This window comes from Coffea arabica, chromosome 5c (genome assembly GCF_036785885.1).
Source record: "Coffea arabica cultivar ET-39 chromosome 5c, Coffea Arabica ET-39 HiFi, whole genome shotgun sequence".
Classification (NCBI taxonomy): domain Eukaryota; kingdom Viridiplantae; phylum Streptophyta; class Magnoliopsida; order Gentianales; family Rubiaceae; genus Coffea; species Coffea arabica.
Window position 1 is genome coordinate 13,489,793 of NC_092319.1, and position 15,323 is coordinate 13,505,115.

At 35.3% G+C, this 15,323-nt stretch overlaps 1 protein-coding gene across 1 annotated transcript; it reads left to right on the plus strand.

Moving 5' to 3' along the window:
- Window positions 1-865: 865 nt before the first annotated feature.
- On the plus strand, window positions 866-2,017 carry LOC113693232 (uncharacterized). The gene is made up of 3 exons (XM_027211797.1): window positions 866-1,009; window positions 1,098-1,197; window positions 1,302-2,017. The coding sequence occupies exons 1-3, from the start codon at window positions 866-868 to the stop codon at window positions 2,015-2,017; spliced, it is 960 nt and encodes a 319-aa protein (XP_027067598.1).
- Window positions 2,018-15,323: the final 13,306 nt, after the last annotated feature.

Here is a 15,323-nt window from a genome sequence, read left to right on the forward strand (position 1 = left end):
AATGGAAAAAAAAAACTATGAAGCAAAGTGTGTAAAAGTCACAAGAAATTGGTGATTGGCACCAATTTCTGGTACTGTACAATCATACGAGCAGGAAATTTTAGAGCCATAAGAATGACGCATCAAAAGGGAAGTGTAATGGTCTTGGAGTTGAAACTTCACTTATTGCTTCTTGCTCTCTGTTCAAACAAAGAGATCAGGGATAAGAACTAGGAACACTAAAATCTTGCACATAGTGATTGAATCCCTTTATATCATACATGATCAACCCGTGAGATTGCTCAAACATTTGCTTCTTGTATAGACCCATCTTCCAGTTCGAAAATCAGGTACAAAATCCATCTCTATGCTGGTGTAATTTGTGTTATCAATAGGAGTAAGCCTCCTGATTGCAAACTGGTCCAAATGTTAGTCTTTTGCTTAAGATGATGTATGCTATTAGTAGTTTGGTTATTGGGATGTTATTTGTCTAAAAACTCTAGAAAAATATCAGACAAAGTTATGTTTACTGTTGTATATGTAACCTCTATAATGTTATGTTTATGTGCTAAAGTCAATGCAGTACTTGATTATAATATGCGTGGCTTATTGTATATGCTTGCATTTCACAAAATCTAAATATTTATATTAAATATAAGATGGGATTTATCATCGTACATGATATTGTTATCCATAATATGGGGAGAAAATGCAAAATTCCTAATGTCGACCCTGATAACTAATCTTATATTGAACTGCTTAATGATGTTGATGAAAAGGTATTAAATCAGTTTCCTAGAAATCTAAACATGCTACTGCATATACGGTCTGTAATCCCTAGAGGTTTGGGTTCTTGGACATCATTGATGATAAGTCAGTGTTGGAAATGTTCAAACCACATGAAAATGACCTTGTTATTAACCTTCACTTGTTGGAAATAGACATAGTTGCCCCTCCCGAAGTTAACAACATAGAAGGAAATAATCATGGGGCTGACCAAGAGAACTTAGGAATACAAGATAATGCAGTGGTACATTTGAATGACATGGTTAGCCAATAGGGATGAATATAGGGACTGCGATTCAGGTTTTGATGACTCTTAGACATATGATTTGAAGAATGAGTCATATGACATTCAAGGTGATGATGATGCTTCACTTTCTTTTGAAGACAATAGTGATGCAGACTTTTCAGATTTCAAAGGAAATGAAGATGGAGGTGTTGTGGTCGATACTGAATCTGATGAAGAACTAGATTATATGAAAGCTGTAATGAAGTCCAAAATGTGGACTTATAATCCTAGAAATGAAATCAAATTTCAGAAGGGGATGCTTTTATTGATGTTGATGCCTTTAGGGCTGCTCTAAAAGACTACGTCATACAAAAAGGCTTTCCATTAGTGAGATTGAAGAATGAAATAACCAGAGTGATTGCCAAATGTGGTGCACAAGGCTACAATTGGAGAATACATGCATCTCCAATTGCTGACTCTATCACATTCATGATGAAATCTTACAATCCTGAGCACAGATGTGTAATGAATAAAAAGAATAATGAAGCAACCTCTGGCTGGATTACAATGAAATTAGTTGATGTGTTGAGAGAGCATCCTAATATCACAACTAAGGGAGTAATTTCTGAGATGCTGAAATTTGGTGTTGAACCAAGTAAGAACCAAGTGTATAGAGCTAATAAGAGAGCTTTAGAGATTGTTCAAGGATCACATGCAAAATCCTATAGCAAGCTATCAAAATATGCTGAGTTTTTTAGGCAAAACAACCCTGAGACTATTGTGAAAATCCACTATGATAGGCCTAATTTATTAATGGAACCAAGGTTTCTTATAATGTTCATCAGTTTCAAGGCACAAAAAGATGGCTTCTTGGTTGGTTGTAGGCCTTTTGTAAGCTTTGATGGTTATCATCTGAAAGGCATGCTTGGTGGTGTTCTCTTGATAGCTGTGACATTAGATGGAAACAACAGCATCCTTTCAATTGTTTATGCAGTTGTTGAATGTGAGAACTGTGAGGACTTGTAAAATTCCTGATACTTTCCTTAAAAATCCCCTTTTATTAGGAAATTATTACTTTATAATAGCCTTACTACCCAATCACCCCACAATAAGTGCAAATGAACATAGAATTAAGGGTTTTCCTTTTCGTTTTCAAGTTATCACAAATTAGGATTTTTACGCCTTTTCATAGTGTGACTATTCAGTACGGAATGTGTATCAAATTTGGTGATTAAGAGTGAGTTTTAGATGATATTAGATATGTGATTAGAAGTGATAAGAATAAGTTAGTGAATTATAAGATAAAACCCTAGTATATGCGATTTAAGGAAAATCGGCTCGAACCGACGCGTATCGTTCACTACAGATTGAACACACCATTTGACCACTACTTTCCTACTAGAAAACCTCATTGATATTAGTGCAAAATATCAGCCCCATACTCAGCTTAGGTTGGCCGAAAATGTTGACCAAAAAAACAAGGGAAAAGAAAAAAATTTGAAGGTTAATCTCCAAGCGACAAGTGGCGGTTATCCATAGGCTGTTGACCAACTAATTTCTTCCATATTTATCACCAAAAAACCACTCAAATTGCTCTTTATTCCGCCATACCAGTTGTGAGAGAGAGGGAGAAAAACAAGAGAAAGAGAACTTCAATTCCATCTTGAGTTGGGCTTGATTGAGTGAGAAAACAAGAAAACTAAATCGTTTAACTCATAAATTGAGAGCTTAGGAAGCTTAGGGAGTTAAATTTCACAAGGAGAGGTGAAAGATATCTCTTGCAAGCCCTTTTATTGAAGTATTATGGCTAACCATCCTCTCCCTTTCCCTTAGTCTTGTTTGAGTTATGTAGTAACTTGTATTCTTGTTTTGTGATGCCTAATCTAAGTGATTTTGATGATTGTAGTGGTGCATTTTGAGTTAGGGTTTTGAATGGTTCACTTATAATTCTTGTTGTTTGGATGGTATAGGGTGTATATAATCTTGTATAGAAGGTTGTTGTAGTGGTTTAAGCTAGAAATGTGAAGTTTACCCATTGAATTCACCAAATTCCAGATTGGAGTATTCATGTGACCTTGTTCTGACCGGTTTTGTTTGACCATGATGGAGGTCAAATTAGGCTTAGTACAAAACATAAAAGTTGTAGGGAATGATGTTTTATAGCTGCCTGTAAAATTTCAGCTCAATCCAGACACTGTATCACATGAAACAACAAAAATACCCTTGACTGCCATAGGTAGAGCTCTGTGGACAGTTTTGACATTTCACCAATCTGACCGCATTTTTTCACCCTGATCCGTACTGAATTAGCATTTGACCAAAACACAGAAGTTGTAGTGCTATGTTTTAGCTTTCTAGCACCCCTAAAAACACCTCAATCGGACTTTGGTAGCCTGAGTTATTGTCATTTGAATATAGTACGGTTAACTGGCCTATTGGTGAGATTCTAGTTCTGTAATTTGAAAATTTGACCCGGATACACTATGAACTGGGTTAAGTGGGCTTCATCAAAGTTGTAGCCCCCTATCTTAGCTTCGAAATGATATAAATTACACCCCAATCTGATAAGCATAGCTTTGACCGATACGCTAAGAGACGTCGAACTTGTTTTTTTTCTTTTTGCCTTAAACCTTATTTCCGGTCATTTCTGTAGCATGGTTTTGTAATTGTATGACGTTGAGCCTATTGAACGGCTATTGTAATGGGATTATCTGTGTGTGAATTTGGGACTAATTGAGGAAAAGAATGAAGCTATAAATGGTTGGAAAATAGGTAAATACAGCGTGCTGCCCAAATTTGCCCTCGAGAGCTAGGTAGATGTACTCACGACTTGAGTAAGGGTTGAGGATAAAACCAACTTGAATCATCTAAGGTATTCAAGTCTTCTTTATTAGAGGTATATAAGTTAAAATCTGGCCGAAACTTGTACCCTTGGAAAAATGAAATTTACGACTAATAGAAATACGTTTTCTTTGTCACTTCGACTCAAATGGAGATTTCAAAGTTTTAGGAGCGAGCATAAGTTTTACAAATATTTTACTCATGTCCTTTGGTTTAAATGTACTCTTTTCACTTCCAAAACTATACTTATACTTTGTACTAGTAGGTATTCGGATTTCTTTGAATCACCTAAATCATTGATGGTTGAAGCATGACGTGTTCTCTTGGTTACTCTTAGGGTTCCTTGGTGATTGAGAGTGTTATCCGGAAGAATACTTTGGACGTTCTTTTGCTTAAATAGGTAAGTGTTCTTTGTTTGCTATGTTTCCATTAACTATATGAGTTGTTGTGGATATTTGATTAAATGAAAAATGTTTGTTAAAAATGAATTTTGCTAGGCGAGTGTTTACTTTATCGTACTCGATCTAAATGAAATGTGAAATTTTCAATATTTAAGTGATTAAATGTTAGTTGTGCATGAATATAAGTCTTTTGGCTGAACTGAGTCCTTGCCCTTCGTTGCCGGTCGACTCGAGCCAGAAGTGGACTTGGTCGAGCGATTTAGTGACCCTGGGTGAAAGTTTGGTATACTCAAGTATTACCATGTTGTCAGGTGGAGTCTGGCCAATGTCCAGAAGGGGGAGAAATGAAATGAATGAACGAAAGGAGGTTTTCAATTACAAATGAAAATTTAAATATTGGAGGAATGAGAAAATGAAAGGAGAATGAATGAACGAAGAGCTCAATGTGAGCATGTATCCTTTTAATGAATGTGTTATCATTGTTTCATATTGTAAATGTTTCCTGGATTACTTGTTATTACATGATTAATGTCATTGTTTAAGTTGATTATGTGTCTGGAACCTCACTGAACTTTTAGCTCATTCTGTTAGTTTTTGTTTTCCTTAGCAGGGTGTTAGTGCCCGGTGCAACCCAATGAGTACAAACAAATTCACAATGATGCACAAAAATATATCAAATTTAAGCACAATAAAGAAAACTTAATTAAAGAGAAAAGATAAGAAATGCAAACCAAATATCAATCCAATAGCCTCTTCAATTGATGGCGATGCTAACCAAGATGTACAAGTGAAGGTTCACTCCTTCCTCACCCCAAACACACTTTGGTTGAGCCAAGGAGTTTTACAACTATTCTAGTTAACTCTCAACAACCTACACTTGAAAGATCACTCACCCAATTAAGAACTATTTTACACAAATGAGGCGACCTTCACCAAGGTTTTACCACTTCAAGTGATAGGTTCACCTTCACCAAGGTTTTACTCCTCTTAGAGAATAACCTTCACTTGAGCAACCTCACAACCCAACTTTCCCAACCCCTTATACAACCAACAAAGAATCTTTCTACTCAAAAATCTCACTTGTAAGCTTGTATTTTGTGTTGGCAAAAGTCTCTTGTCTTCTTGTGCTTTGGGGTCTTTATAGAAGGTGAGAAATGGCTCCAAAAGGCTCTCCAACGGTCAAATATTAAATGCTGTCAAAACTAGCCGTTGGCCTGTCGGACGTCCGAACCACCTGTCGGACGTCCGAACCCTGCGTCCGAACGTAGGCAGAGAGTCATCAAATCTTTGCGAAATTTCTCGGACGTCCGATGCGATCGATGTGCGTCCGAGGCGTGCGTCCGATCCTTCCGGACGTCCGATGCTTCCTCACGAGCGTCCGACAGAGTTTCCTTCTTGATGTTCTTCATCCTTTCGGACGTCCGATAGCGTCCGACATGAGTGCCCTGTTTTTGCTTCTTCTTTTATGCCACAAGAATCTGTTCTAACAAATTACTCACATAAAAACATTAGCCCAAATCTACATTTTGGTTTGTTAATCATCAAAACCAAGGATTGATCGACCAAGGTCAACAATCTCCCCCTTTTTGATGATGACAAACAAAATGAAGATTTCTTTTATCAAATAAGTTCAAATAAAGCTCCCCCTTAGAAAGTGCCAACATACAAAGAAATTTCAATAAATCCTACTCCCCCTTTTGACATCAATCAAAAACAAACTCCCCCTTTATTTTTCAAATCAAGACCATATTGAATATCAAAATTTTCAATTGTACTTACAACCATATAGCACTTCTTGGATCAAATCATCATGATGTGCCTAAATATGAGAAATTTCATTTGGTACCATTTCTTTATAGGGTCCTTGGGAGTTAATACGACATGATCTAGCAATCCACATGGATTTCATGCCTTTTCTCATATTTTTCTTTACATAGCAATCATTTTGCATATGTCCAAATTTGCAACAAAAGTGACACATGATAGAAGTATTTTGCACATAGGTGGATTTAATGCAACTAATTTTCTTACTTCTTATCATAACAAACTTATTTGTGCCTTGAAAAGATTTGCTTTCTTTTGTTTGAGAAAACTTTTGTTTTTCATTTTGGAGAAACTCGTTCAAGTCATTAATTCTTTTCTTTAACAAATTTTGTTCCTCCAACATTTTTTCATAAAACTTTGTTGTCTCTTCCAACTTCCTTTTCAAAACATTTTTTTTCTTGAAAAAGTTTGGAGTTTTCTTCCAACAAATCATTTATTTTTGTTTTCAAATCTTTATTTTTAGCATAAGATTTTCTCAAACTTTTATGCATTTTAATCATAAGAATTTTCACATCATCATCTTCATTATCTTCATCACAAGAAGAGTGATAAGAACTTACCTCATCTTCTCCAACGGCCATTAGTGCTCTTTGGGCCAACTCTTCTTTTTCTCTTTTTGAATTGCATTCATCCCATGTAACTTTGCAATCTCCTCTTGAACATCTCTTGTTGAAGATCTTCTTGAAACTTTTGATGTGAGGAGTTATATCATTGTCCACTTCCATGATTTCATTACCCATGAAGGATGGGTTATCCCCCACTTGAGATGCTTTAAAAGCTATGCCTCTCATATACATTCTTGCATTTTCTTCCTCTTGCACTTTGAGTTTCAGTTTTAATTCATAAGAGGTTAGGGAATTCACAAGAGATTCAATGGACATAGAATTTAAATCCTTTGCCTCTTCTATAGCATTTATTTTGTTTTCCCATTCTTTTGGCAAGGCATTCAAAATCTTTCTATTTTTCTCACCCAAAGAATATTCTTTTCCAAGCAATTTAAGATCTTCAATAATGTCACAAAATCTACTACACATCTTATCAACATTTTCAAGAGGATGCATTTTGAAAAATTCATATTGAGAAACAAGCAAAGATTTCTTTTGTTCTTTAAACTCTTGGTTACCTTCATGAAATACACACAATTTATCCCAAATATCTTTAGCAGATTTACAACCTTTAATCCTACTAGATTCATTTACATCTAATGCATTGTACAATATACACATGGCCTTGGCATTCAAAGAAAGGTATCTCTTGTCTTTTTCATTCAATTCTTGTCTAGTCTTTAATCTACTCAAATTGGTGGTGGAGTCAACTATTTTAGCTTCATAAGGACCATCTTCTACCACATACCATAATTCAATATAAACGGATTGTAAGAAAATCATCATTCTTTGTTTCCACATGCTAAAATGAGAACCATTAAACATAGGTGGTCTATCAATAGATTGCCCTTCTAAAAAAGAAACTTTTATGGTTGCCATGATCTTTACTCTAAGCGGTTAAGCTTGATCAAAAGAGACCAAGCTCTGATACCAATTGTTAGTGCCCGGTGCAACCCAATGAGTACAAACAAATTCACAATGATGCACAAAGATATATCAAATTTAAGCACAATAAAGAAAACTTAATTAAAGAGAAAAGATAAGAAATGCAAACCAAATATCAATCCAATAGCCTCTTCAATTGATGGCGATGCTAACCAAGATGTACAAGTGAAGGTTCACTCCTTCCTCACCCCAAACACACTTTGGTTGAGCCAAGGAGTTTTACAACTATTCTAGTTAACCCTCAACAACCTACACTTGAAAGATCACTCACCCAATTAAGAACTATTTTACACAAATGAGGCGACTTTCACCAAGGTTTTACCACTTCAAGTGATAGGTTCACCTTCACCAAGGTTTTACTCCTCTTAGAGAATAACCTTCACTTGAGCAACCTCACAACCCAACTTTCCCAACCCCTTATACAACCAACAAAGAATCTTTCTACTCAAAAATCTCACTTGTAAGCTTGTATTTTGTGTTGGCAAAAGTCTCTTGTCTTCTTGTGCTTTGGGGTCTTTATAGAAGGTGAGAAATGGCTCCAAAAGGCTCTCCAACGGTCAAATATTAAATGCTGTCAAAACTAGCCGTTGGCCTGTCGGACGTCCGAACCACCTGTCGGACGTCCGAACCCTGCGTCCGAACGTAGGCAGAGAGTCATCAAATCTTTGCGAAATTTCTCGGACGTCCGATGCGATCGATGTGCGTCCGAGGCGTGCGTCCGATCCTTCCGGACGTCCGATGCTTCCTCACGAGCGTCCGACAGAGTTTCCTTCTTGATGTTCTTCATCCTTTCGGACGTCCGATAGCGTCCGACATGAGTGCCCTGTTTTTGCTTCTTCTTTTATGCCACAAGAATCTGTTCTAACAAATTACTCACATAAAAACATTAGCCCAAATCTACATTTTGGTTTGTTAATCATCAAAACCAAGGATTGATCGACCAAGGTCAACACAGGGGATGCGAGCAAGGACAAGAGATCTATACAGACTAGTCTAGTCTAGTTCTTTTGAATTTTTATAATGGTTCTCGCCCTAGCGCTTGGCAAGGGTTGGATGTATGAAGAATTAAAAACCTTTGTACATTTGTGTTTGTACTACTTTTGAGATAGAAATGTATATAAGTATATGTTTTAAGTTTGGAATTATTGTTACACTTGTTCTTGTGGTCTTATGTTTTTTCATATTTATTTGAGGGCTGTAGTGAGTCTCGGCGAGAGTTGGGCAGGCGGTCCGCCGAACCTTTTGGTTCGCCTTAGGGGGAGGTGGGGCCGTCACAAGAACAAAGCCAGTTGGAACTGGTTTTTCTAGTACTTTCATGAGCATTTTGGACCTTTTGGCAATGATATCCCATTGACTTTCATAAGTGATAGGCAGAAGGTACATTGAGTATTTTTTCCATCATATTCTGCCTTTTCTTCATTGCTTACATTAATAACTAGCATGTAATAACTCATTGATGTCTTTGTTGGTAGAGATTAAACATTGCTTATGAAGAATAAGTACCATCTATAGAAGCAAGATATTGTTGCTAGCACACATATAATAATTTCAAGATTCAGCCCCCTGGTTTACTTCTCAGAACCTATTTTTGGCAAGTAGCAAAAAGTTTTGATGTAATGGGGCACAATGAGGCCATGGAAAGGATTAAAGACCTGAACATTAAAGCTTGGAGGTACTTGAACTAGATTTCAAAGTCAACTTGACCATGTCACAAACAACTTCACCGAATCATTTAATTCTTGGGTCAGAAAGCTCAGAGGAGCACCTATATTGACACTTATTGATGGGTTGAGGAGCAAGGTAATAAGGAAACTTCACAAGAGGTATGAAGGAGCATGCACATTGTCCACAAATGTTACCCCAAAGGTGCTCAAGAAGCTAAAAGACATTGCTGAAAAAGCTCGAAAATGTCAATTGATGATGGCTAGTGAGTTCATCTTTGAAGTGTAATCTGGACAGGATATACATAGTTAAACTACAAGAGAGAACATGTGATTGTGGGGCCTTTCAAATCACTAGAATGCCATGCAAGCATGCTACACTGGGAATAATGTATAGGAGGGATAACCTAAACAACTACTGTGATGCAGCATTTGGCTTTGAGAAGTACAAGAACGCATACTCATCAATGCTCATGCCTATTCCTCATGAGAAAAATTGGCCTCCAATTGAAGAAGTTACGCCTGCAACAGTTGAGCCACCAATCATTAAAAAGGCACCAAGTAGACCAAGAAGAAATCGAAGAAGGGGTCCTAATGAAACTGCTCTTCACTCTTTAACAAGGAGATCAGCTACTCTTAAATGTTCTAAGTGTCTGCAATTTGGTCATAACAAAAGGACATGCAAAGGAGGGCATGTGATTGCAAATTCCAGCAACTCTACATATCAGAATCATGCATGACATATTAATATAATATGCATTTTGACATGTATAAATGATAAATAAGACACTAATTTTCATTGTAGACTGCTACTAGAAGAGGAAAAACCAAGCAGAGGCACAGCTAACACAGGCTTATCAGGAGTTAGAGTTTGGGTAATAAATGCTGCAACTACCATTCAATATGTTTAAATCTTTGCATGCCTCATCTAAATGTTAAGCGATTTGTCAGTGACATGTTTCAATAAGAGCTTGCACAAGGAAGTGTGCCAATTGTTGTATCATGTCAAGGAAGTAATCCCAGTCCTCCTAGTCAACCAACTTCACTGAATATACAAGTTAATGTAGAGGCTAGTTCAAGTGGTGCAACAAAAAAGGTAAGCACAACTTTGATTCTAAAATTTGAGTGTTTTTACAATATGCATAACATCTAAATGGTTTGAATATTCATTTTAGAGAGGAAGACCTGTAAAGAAAAATATGACTACTGCATTGAATAACAATGGAAAAGGCGTGCAATTGTACCATGTCCATCAGAAAATTAAGCTGTGATAGGTTTTAGAGCTATTCCCACTGGAGGCTCACAATTTGAAACTTTCGTGAGCATTAACACTGCTATAGTTGTGGCCTTTCAGAGCATAAGTAGTAGCTTTAGTTTGAGGTTCTAAGTAGTATTGTTTCCTTTTCCTATTAATAGAGGAAAGTAGTAGTAACTATATGGTAAATTCAGGTTTTGGCTTTTTGAATCTAATAGTAATGCTTTTGCCTAAGTGCTGGACTATGATATTGCTGTAAATTTCTTGCACAACTTGTATCTTTTGTGCATGCAGATACACCCGACTATGTGGCTTGTTGACATTGCAATTTTCACCATCTAAACAATTAGTTGTAGATGGTGTTATAGACTAAATTGGATTGCAATGTGGCCTAACATTGCTATGATGTTTAGTAAATATCTGCAATCCTATCCATCTTTTAAGTGGTTATTTGCTTTTGTCATGGATTGCTGCTTATAAGACTATGTAATATATCCTTGATATTTTGATAACAACGCTATAATAACAAGGTTATCCTCAATAGTATTCTTCTCCTATAGTTGGCTTTTATTTGATTATTTGTGGCATTTGGGTTTGCACTTTGTTTTCTATTAGCTAATTGAACAAAGAGGTTGGTTTGTGCTATTGGACAGCAAAATTGATCTTTTTATTGCTTCTGTAATGGTCATGTTGTATGTACTGCTTTTTGCCTCATTAAATTGATAAATGATGGATATATGCGGATACATATATGCATTACTTCATTACCACCTATAAACATTGATAGGCCATAGGTATGCAGTTCTTCACATGATGAGTCACTTAACATTCTTAGGCATTAGAATCTAATTGATTACACCCTGCTACTGCATTTTTGTCCTACACATAGAGTTAGGATAATCCTACATTTCATAAGCCTATCCAATTGTTTGAACAATCAGAATGTTGAACAATGAGAATGAAAACATATGTAGTTAGGAGAATAAGATTTATCATTAGTAACATGGTGAACCATATATTGGTAGCTCCAGCCTTTCATTCTACACACATCTTCCATTATTGATTGTAGAATTGACTCGTCGGCGTTGGCTAGAAATCTCATCAGCTTCATTGCCTTCATATCACTGAAATTAATTGCATCTAGAGTAGCAAAAATATAGCTTGTTTGGATTTCTTTCACTTTCCAAAATCCTTGTTGTCGCCTTCCTATTGCAACCACAATATCAATTCCTGTTGGTAAAAGATGTTGGAGAATTGTATGACGGCCCTCTTGTGGTACAACTTGCCATGAAACATGCATCAAGTTCTTTTCCCAGTTCCCTATTTCAATCTTCAAGAATGCTGATAGCCCTGTGTGGTTTTTTTTGCTCCTCTGTTCTTGCCTTTATATTACAATTTGATAGAGGAAAATAGCTATTGTAGTAACAGTTTTTATGCAACCTGAAGCTAAAATTTTGCCTTAGTTCACTTACACCTCCTCATTTTTCATTCTTTGTATTTTCTATTAATTGTGATATTTTTTTTCATATAAGGGACATCATAAGGGTACATATGGAAGTAAATTCGTCTCTCTCATGTAAACTGCATTATTTATTGATAAATAATATGCCTCAAGGGTTGACAAATTTACATAAAATGTTAATTAAAGGGAGCTAAGTGCTAATTTTGAAACCACAACGATGCTAGGTGAGATTAAGCCTAACCTCTGGGGAGGTTTCTGAAATTATCCCATATACATGTTATATATATGGAGTTAAAGAGATAAAACAATAATTAAATTCAAACTAAAAATCCACTTCTGAAAATAAAAAGAATAAGGAAAAAGATAACAAATGCGAGTGATTTATAGTGGTTCGATTAGAACATTTAAATATATTCTCTGATTTGTGTTTAAAACATGGAATCGGATTATCAGAAAAGAAAGCAAAAATAGGACTAAAAGAAATTGAAATATGATGATTTGGAGATCAAGGTTTATCCTCAACGAAAGGAGTATGAATATTTTTCTGAAGAAAAAATACATTATCGAAGAGCACTTGGGTTGAGAATTGTTTTGCAAAATCTAGAAAATACACCCAAGCAAGGATTTTGTACGCTAAAATTTGAAAGACAATTACATTTAAAACAACTACAATTAAAAACTATATGTTTTTCTCTAGAAGATATAAAAAAAAAATTACGATTAAATTATACAGAAAATCCTCTTAAATTTTGGGATAAAAACCAAGATTATGCTGAAATAAATCAAAGATGAAAATAAAATAATTAGAGTAAAACCCATGAGATATAATCCTACTGATCAAGATGAATTCAAAAAACAAATTAAAGAATTATTAGAAATTCCTTTAATAAGAAATTCTCCCCATTCTTCACCTGCATTTATGGTAAGAAACCATGCTGAGATAGTAAGAAATAAACCTAGAATGGTTGTTAATTATAAACAATTAAATAGTAAAATCGTATTTGATGGATACTTTTTACCACATAAAGAAACCCTTATAAATATGAGTAAAAGAAAGAAAATATATTATAAGTTTGATTGTAAAAGTGGTTTTTGGGCTCTGATACCATTTTGGGTGCCCAAATTTGCGGAAACATAATTTAAGCTTGGGTTGGCTAACATAATATCTATATTTATTGTTCTTGATTCAAAAGATATTTTTATTTCTAAATTGTATTCAGGATGTATAATATTTATTGATAAAGTACTAAACAGATTTGAAATATTTTCCATAAATTTTTTTTGACAAGAGAATAGAGTGCAAGCTATATCAAGACTAACGATTTCCTATTAACAAAAGAAATGGGTCCAACACGCTTCCATACCTTAAATCTGATTTTTGACCACCAAAACTCCGGCTACCTCCTTGAGGACTTCTTACTTGGGCGTTGCAGCCTCCAACCACTGGGGTGACTTCCTTTAAGGGCAGCTTTAAAGTTTTGTAGCATAGCTTAGTTTCGTTTCCCACCTCTAAGCGTACTCAGATTTCTTTTATTAATAAAGAAAGTTAGGTACAAGATGATAGCCTAGCACACTACTCTCTCTCTCTCTCTCTCTCTCTCTTTATTTCCTATACATGAGAGAAAATTTTAAGACCATTGGTAGTAGAACTCTAGTGCTTCCCTTAATTCTTTCTTACTAACACTAGTTTCAACTCCAAGTTCAACTACCTCTTTTACATGGCGTTGGCATGTTTATAGATATTTGGTGGACTTCAATGATAGACTTCAATTGATTTTTCCACGGACTTCTTTTGCTTTGAATCCCACGGACGTGAATAACATATTTTGGATTCCAGGAGTGTGACGTAAGTGCTTACATCTTATTCCATACTTTGACTGCTTGATGTCGTGTCTTTATCTTCTTTTATGGTACAGGCTGGACACGTGTTATTTTTGTGTTTCCTCATCTTGCACAAAGTCCTAATAGCTTTGTTGCTGGATTTTATTCTGCTACTTTCCAGTAAGCGTATTTCCAATTCAAATAATTTATAGCTGCTTCTGGAGTCTTCCCAGCATATGTAGTCATTATTGAAGAAAATGCTCCATTTCCTCCATATGTATGAAATCCTTGCTTGGGTGTATTTTCTAGATTTTGCAAAACAATTCTCAACCCAAGTGCTCTTCGATAATATATTTTTTCTTCAAAAAAATATTCATACTCCTTTCGTTGAGGATAAACCTTGATCTCCAAATCATCATATTTCATAACTTTGATATGATGATAAGAATCATATCTATTAGTGTCTTCAAAGTCTAGTCCAGCGGAAATAATTTTAAGCATTAATGTGTCCTTAGGACCATAAGTAGGATTATTTTGGTAGATGTGCCTAACTCCATCTTGAATCCATCGTGGAAGCTTGGAAATTTTAGCAAAGGTTGGAGTAGTCATATATATAGCATTGATTACTCCAAAATTGTACCACTTTTGAATAAAATTGCAATCACATCCCTGCACACAATTTATCCGAGGATAAATCCCCGTGAAATCCATATAATATGTATCGGTATTTTGCAAGGCATATAATTTTGTATTCAGAGACGAGCGGATGCTCATTAATTATATTATTTAATATGGGTATCCTTTGAGATGTCTGTTTCCAGCTAAAATCCGGTCTCAAGGATATTCCATCATTGAGAGTATTTAATCCAAAACTCTCAGTATGTTGACAATCTTCTTGCCCCGGTGAAGGGGGAAGATTTTCTGTCCCATCTTTCTTGAACAGATCATATAATATTTCTTCAACCTTGTCCTAAAGGCTGACTGTATTCTGGTCTTTTTCGGCATGCTTGATAAGAAGTTCAGAAACTTCTTTATTTAGATCTTGATAATTCACAATATCCATTACGTCTGCAATTGAGAAATTTTCTCAGATAACTCTGAGACCTTATCCAAGAGGATAGTTTGCTTATTAATTTGATCTCTAGTGAGAAAATCTGCGAGACAATTCTCATCAGATTTTATTAGTTCAATTTCAATCATAAATTCAGATAATGCCATTTTCCATCTAATTAATCTTTTATTTTGGGGCAAAGGTTTAATATTATTTTTAATAAATGCTCTCACTTGAGAATTATCAGTTCTTAACTTAAATTTCTTAGGTAATAAAAAAGTAATAAAATTTATGACAACCTCTTATTACTGCAAGTAATTCTTTTTCATTTATGTGATATCTCTTTTCCCTATCCGAAAACATTCCAGATGCATATCTACATAATAAATTATTTTCTGTTTTAAAAACTGGCACTCCAAACTTCTTTAGAAGCATCAGTTTCTAATATAAGATTATCTTCATCTGA

What these genes read in the sequence shown, in the direction of transcription:
- LOC113693232 (XM_027211797.1), top strand. Translation starts at nt 866, where the DNA reads ATGTTCAAACCACATGAAAATGACCTTGTTATTAACCTTCACTTGTTG. An exon ending in GAATACAAGATAATGCAGTG is followed by an intron (nt 1,010 to 1,097) that starts GTACATTTGAAT and finishes TATGATTTGAAG; the next exon opens with AATGAGTCATATGACATTCA. An exon ending in CAAAGGAAATGAAGATGGAG is followed by an intron (nt 1,198 to 1,301) that starts GTGTTGTGGTCG and finishes ATCAAATTTCAG; the next exon opens with AAGGGGATGCTTTTATTGAT.